The sequence below is a fragment of the Porites lutea genome, chromosome 9, assembly GCF_958299795.1.
Source record: "Porites lutea chromosome 9, jaPorLute2.1, whole genome shotgun sequence".
Lineage (NCBI taxonomy): Eukaryota > Metazoa > Cnidaria > Anthozoa > Scleractinia > Poritidae > Porites > Porites lutea.
Genome location: NC_133209.1, coordinates 13,522,501 through 13,528,500, shown reverse-complemented (window position 1 = coordinate 13,528,500; position 6,000 = coordinate 13,522,501). Strand labels below are relative to the sequence as shown.

Here is a 6,000-nt window from a genome sequence, read left to right as displayed (position 1 = left end):
TTAGCTGAAAACCTCCTGAATACGACCAAAATTTTCGGGGCTTTGGGTGGTCGTATCAAACAACTACGAGGATAAAAAGAACAGTAGGTCCGACAGCGCTCCGAGCAGAATAGATCCCTCTTTCTCTACACAAGTGCTCAGGTCGAGACGACATAACTCGATAGTTTCCTTTTTTGTGGATAATTAAGACAAGGGTAAAGAAATTCCTAGAAAACAAATTATTTGATCACTACTCTAGTAAACAGTAACAAAACAATGAACCATGAAGACAAGATGTTATTTATTTACAAACGATCAAGTTTCCCCAAACCTGAGTGTACACAAAAAAGTCGTTTTCTAATAACTTAAAATCATACAGGGATGCGTATGATGGAGAGATATTTACAGTAAAGCAAGTATTTTCTTCAAAAAGTCAACTTTAAACTTTACCCACAAAGGGATCAAGTTCACTTTAACTTTTAACAAACTGGAACATCGCAGCAAAATAAAACGAAGCGACAGATTTTCGAGAGTTGATAGCTTTGTACACGCAACATATCCATGTCACAATAGAGAGCTTGAGTAGACATCTTCGGGAAACAAGTTTGGCGATTTTTCGGCCAGATACCTGCAATAAGTTTAACCAATAAATGAAAATTAAAATTCCTCATATAAGGGGCTCAACTAGAAATTAAATACGCGTCTCGCAGAACCTGGTGAAGCTCAGACGCTTGCTTTCATATTTCGATCCCCCCTCTGATTGCCTGTATTCTGCACGTGAATGAAGAGTACCTACTATCGACATACCTCAACAAGCCAAGTCACAGGCTAAAAAGTTCAGGTTGAGGTTTTGTGTCAAATGTTTAACTGCGTTGTTAATTACGTTTAATTGTATCGGACATGACTTTGCGGTTTGCTCCTACATCAAATTTGCTTTCTTTACCGGCATTTAACGACTAGCTACTTCCTAGATTTAAGTATGATGTCACTGAGATGCCTCTTTTCAAAAAACAAAAAGCAAACAAACAAAACTACCCGGCATGACAATTTGATCTTTGTACGTGTGCTTTTGTACCTTTCTTGTAAACTTTCGGTATATAAGGCAAACTTCGCCAAAATCATGCAAAATGAATGAAGGTTAAACGAATTTCTGACCACCATAAAAAGCACTCAGAACATCTCCAGTAAATTTACGGGAAGTGATTGGGACATTTTATAGAATTCCGCAACGTGAACAAGACTTCCCAAACGAATCATTCCTATCCTAGATTTACACAAGAAAAACAAACCATTTGTTTTGCTGGGGCGTTAAAAAATGAATGTTGTGTCCTGAATGTCCTACAATCACGAATTAATGGAAGTACCTACATTCCATTTGTACACTTGAATGGAACAAGACTTGCTACTTCCAACAGAAGATGCCTGTGACCATCCGAGTTAAGATGAGGCTTAAGTATGTTTCAAGAGGCTATTCGTGAAATCTTACTCGCCCTTCAATAAACTCTTCGACTTCATTAATTGTGGTATAGTGATAATTTGCAACATACCTGAGAAATATGTTGATTTGTTCCAGAAGGACCGAGAGATTCTTTTCAGGCATATCTGTCCGTGCAAGCAGCCCAGGAAGTTTAACTAAACAAAACATTGAGCAGACAGTGAATTACGCCGCATTCATTGCTGTGCTCACGCACATTATATTGCAAAAGAACTACTCATAATACCCGCCATGGATGAAAAAAATAATCTGTTAAGTACCTGAACGTACAGCTAGTTAGGTTATGGTATCTTACCAAATAGTCTTAACAAATGCTCAGGACCGTAAACTTGTGAAGGCATTATGTGTGTGGGATCGCTCAGCGATCTTGGGATTGGTGAAGTTGGAAACGCGTTCGATGGTAGGGGAGCTTCAGGGATATTTATCTCTAAATCTTCAATCTCCACCGCTTTCTGTGAAGACAAAAGGAAATATACACTTAATCAATTTATCAGTTAATTAAAGTAAAACTACGCAGGGAGGTGCGGACGGTACCTTTACCTTTTAGTACCTTTGGAAAAGCCAGTGGTAGAGAAGAATATATTTGTGCATGTATTCACCATGAAGTAACGCTATCTATAGTTCCTACAGTAGTTCAGCCGGATAATAGCCTGTGAACAAGCTCTCTATTTGGGGTTACGCGCGAGCGGCACGCGACAAGAGACGCGAGAGCGAGCAGCGGGCAGAGAAATCGGAGGGTTGCTCGCAGGTTAAACGGGCAATAGCGCTATCTAATGTTACAAGTTCTTGGATGTTCCAAAGGAAAACAACCAAAAGGTTTTTTCGGTGAAGTTACAATTGACTAAGTGTAACACACAGTAACACGATATTTTTATACTAGTTGCGCGGAAAAATTGACCCAAAAAAATCTAACGGATAACTAGCAAGTCGGAAGGTATGAATATATGTCCTGTACATAAGAAACCCGTGCAATGAAGGTTGTCTAATACACACGAACTGAGTCGGGTCTTCTGAAATCGAAGTCGACCCGTCTGCCAGAAGTCAGCCCGTGATCCTAAGGGAAAAGAGTGGTGATGACCTCAGTGTAATTGGAGTGGTTCACAAGTATCTTTCAGTTACTCAGGTTGTGGGAGACCACAAGATGGCGAGGAACGGTGGACCCCTACAAGATTTAAGAAGTGGCGTTGTTTAGTGTATCTCACCCGTTTTGCTGGGGGTGCATTGCTTTCTGGGATTGATGAGGTGGATGATACTGTTGCAGACTGGGAAGCCTCAGGGGAAGTTCCTGAATTTCTTGGTATACGGCGACGTAACGAACGTTCGTGCTTCGCTGAAACGTCAAAACAGTAAATTCTCCGTTGTAACAGTTCAAACAGACTTACACATAGTGATCATGAATGATGGAATATGATATACTGGTATATGTGTTACAGGATGGCAGCCATTAGCAATTACTGAATCAGGCTGAGTGTGTTATAAAGAATTATGAAGAATAATGTTGATTGAGGAGGATGTCATTGGCGAATAGCACCCTCTGAGATCTGTATAATTCTTCGATTATAAGAAAGCCGAATTCACTTGTTAAAAGCGTTGTTTCATTTTCGTTTGAAAATGTTTCCACAGCATCCTTACCAAGGCCTGTGTAGCCAGGATTACTTCAAAACATACACCACTCCATTAAAAATTGCTGGGCGTAGATACAGTACAACCTCTCTATTTCCGGTCACCTCTCTATTTAATTACCGACCCTTGACATAGTCCCACAGATCCCAATCTTACGGACACCTCTGTAATGAGGGTCACATGGATTTCCCCCTTCCGTCAGTGCCTTCCGTGTCCATATTAAGAACAGGGTCTATAGTAAGAAAGTTTGACAACATGAGCCTAAACCCACAGAGGTGCAAGAAGATGACGATTTGTATTCTCCGAACTCGATCTGAACATAACCTGAAGTTCTGATTAACCCTTAAGTCCCAAGAGGTCAGTAACAACATAAATCTTCTTCTAACAATATCCATACATCATCAAGAAAAAAAAGGTTAGGAGAATTGATAAAATGATCACCAAGGGGAAAATGCTTTCATCTCTTATCAAATTCTTTCAACTAATACTTAAGGAAACATATGGAGATCAGTTTGGAGAATTTGTATGTGGATATAATGGGACTTAAAGGGCTAATTACAATATAGCTACCTTCTTTTGTTTCAGTTGTACTTGTCAGTGCCTTTGAAAACTCCACCTGCCTGACTGGAGAGCTCTCCGTTGATGAGCTTACAACTCCATATTTATCCTCTGCTGGTGTTTTACCATTGATTTCATCATTATGATGTGTTTCCTTAGCTAATTCTGCTGGATGAGGTACAAGCTTCATCACTGTCTGATATTGCTCACGCTCAAAGTTATACAACAGCAATGTTGGAAGAGTAAAATCAAAGTAGATTCGAAGCCCATCCATAACTTCTTTGATCAAGTTGGAGCTGTAATAAAACAAGAATTGAATAAAAAAAGTGTCAGTAGTACAAATGAAGGATAAGAGGTATGCATACGCATGATCTGGAGCTTAATGGATGAAGGGATGATCCCAGCTCCTACCTCCTTTCATAAGATAGGGGCGTGAATACCACTCAAATACAACATTATTTCACAGAAGTGCTATGGCCATCTTTAAATAGGACATTCTTGTTCCTTGGAGCTAAACAGCGACTAACTTATTGGTATTCTGCTGGAGAAATATCTGAACATGCTAAAATAAAATATAAAAAATAAATGCATTTTGTTTACCCTCGGCAATATTTACAGCAAAAGGACAATGGGAACTAGCAAATGACTGATTAAGCGGAATCCCAACTGGCAAATGGCAAATCTTAACCAGTTGGCTATTTACAAGCATACCAAAAATATTAAGCTACGAAATAAAATCCGCAGCCAGCAGTCAGGGTAGGAGTTGAACTCCAGATCATAAGGTCGCAAGTCCAGTGCTAAATTCAGGGGCACCCAACGAGAATGTAGTTCAAAACCAGTTAAACATAGCATTGTTGAACATATTTAGATATAGGCGTATTTTTATCCCCTAAACATTTTTCATCTGTTCGGATTTCCTAGCTGAAAGTCTAGTGATCCGAAAATTACAGGGATCAAAACTTACCTTTTCGAAAATTTCAGCCAGAAAAAAGGCTCCCGAAAATTCTAGGTGACCTTTTTAGGGTAAAAATCCGATAAAAATGGGCAATTATACCATTTTTTAGATGTTCGAAAATCCTAGGACAGGCAGGCAAGCAAGAAATTTTACAACAAATGTTTCGAAAATTCTAGATCTTGAAGATCGTCTTCCGAACAGATATTTTCCAAAAATTGATGTTGGGTGCCCCAGTAAATTGACAGTTCAACAATAATGCTACCGCCATTATATTAAGGGATATTACACATCCCAACCTACTGTAGCTTACTGAGGGGTACAACAATGTTTTAGTGTAAGGCCTTATTAGCATAATACAGGTTCCTAAAAGAAAGATAGCCGATAAACATGCACTTATTGTCATACTGTGATTTTTAAAAATTACCATTTCCTGGGGCTGTTTAAAAGCTGTTTTACATGCAGGTACTTAATAATTACTGGAAAAAGCAAAAGCATGTTTACATATTATGTGTAAAATTATGGGGGGGTGGGGGGTAGGGGGATGGACTGCTTTGGTTTTGCTGAGATACTTTCCACCACATTCATGAACTTATATGATCCCTTTTAAAAGAGTTGTATACTGTATTTCCTAAATAAAATAATTAGGGTAGGTGACAATAATAAAAACAAATAAAACGAAACATATGCCAAGCAGTTATGAGCCCTCAACCTTACTAAGTGTCAAAAAATATTAATTTTCGTAGTAATCAGAGATTAACGTGTGTGTTCGAATTTTCTTAACCCCAGGTTAGCTTTACCTTCAAGCATTTTTCCAAAATATGATAAAGATCAAGAAAGTTTTTGTAAATCAATTAAAATTCTTCCTATGCTCTACACATCGACGGCTTCATCTTTTAACATGTCTTACTCACCCTCAAGTAGGGTCAATAAAAATTAGAAGTACTAATCGTAAACAAAAATAGACATACCACTACAAACTTTCAAAAGCATGGTAACCTCAAAAGAGGTAATCCCTGGATTTGTGTGTGACACAACAACAAGTTTTAAACATGAACATGGAAGTGAAAGAAACATATAAGGTATGTGCGAGATTACAGATGTCAGCAAACCAAACATCACTACAAAAGAACAAAATCTTTCGCTTTTATGCGAACTGTTTATCTTCAATCAGTCCATGGTCAGTTCATTCTGTCTTAAATGTATTTTGCTCGGGAAGAATGTCTTATCAACAAAATCCTACATGGATATATCAGACAAGGAAATTCTTCAAATGTACTCTATTCCAGAATGATATTCGTGCAAGTGAAAAATAAAACGTCTTACTTTAGAAAGCTGGTTTACTAACTTAGAACAAACGCCACTGAATCGTAGCCAACAGTTACCAGCGCCG

General features: G+C 38.4%; 1 protein-coding gene across 2 annotated transcripts in view; it reads right to left on the bottom strand.

The window, feature by feature from the left end:
- Nucleotides 1–256: 256 nt before the first annotated feature.
- LOC140947354 (MSL complex subunit 3-like) overlaps nt 257–6,000 on the bottom strand; it is a 17,895-nt gene continuing 12,151 nt past the window's right edge. For both annotated transcript variants that reach the window (XM_073396425.1, XM_073396426.1), the window contains 5 exons: nt 3,668–3,951; nt 2,677–2,804; nt 1,770–1,926; nt 1,527–1,611; nt 257–607 (listed from right to left, as the gene is read on the bottom strand). In XM_073396425.1, coding sequence (XP_073252526.1) covers nt 544–607; nt 1,527–1,611; nt 1,770–1,926; nt 2,677–2,804; nt 3,668–3,951 — 718 coding nt within the window. In that variant the 3' untranslated portion in view covers nt 257–543. The remainder of the gene's footprint in view (nt 608–1,526; nt 1,612–1,769; nt 1,927–2,676; nt 2,805–3,667; nt 3,952–6,000) is intronic.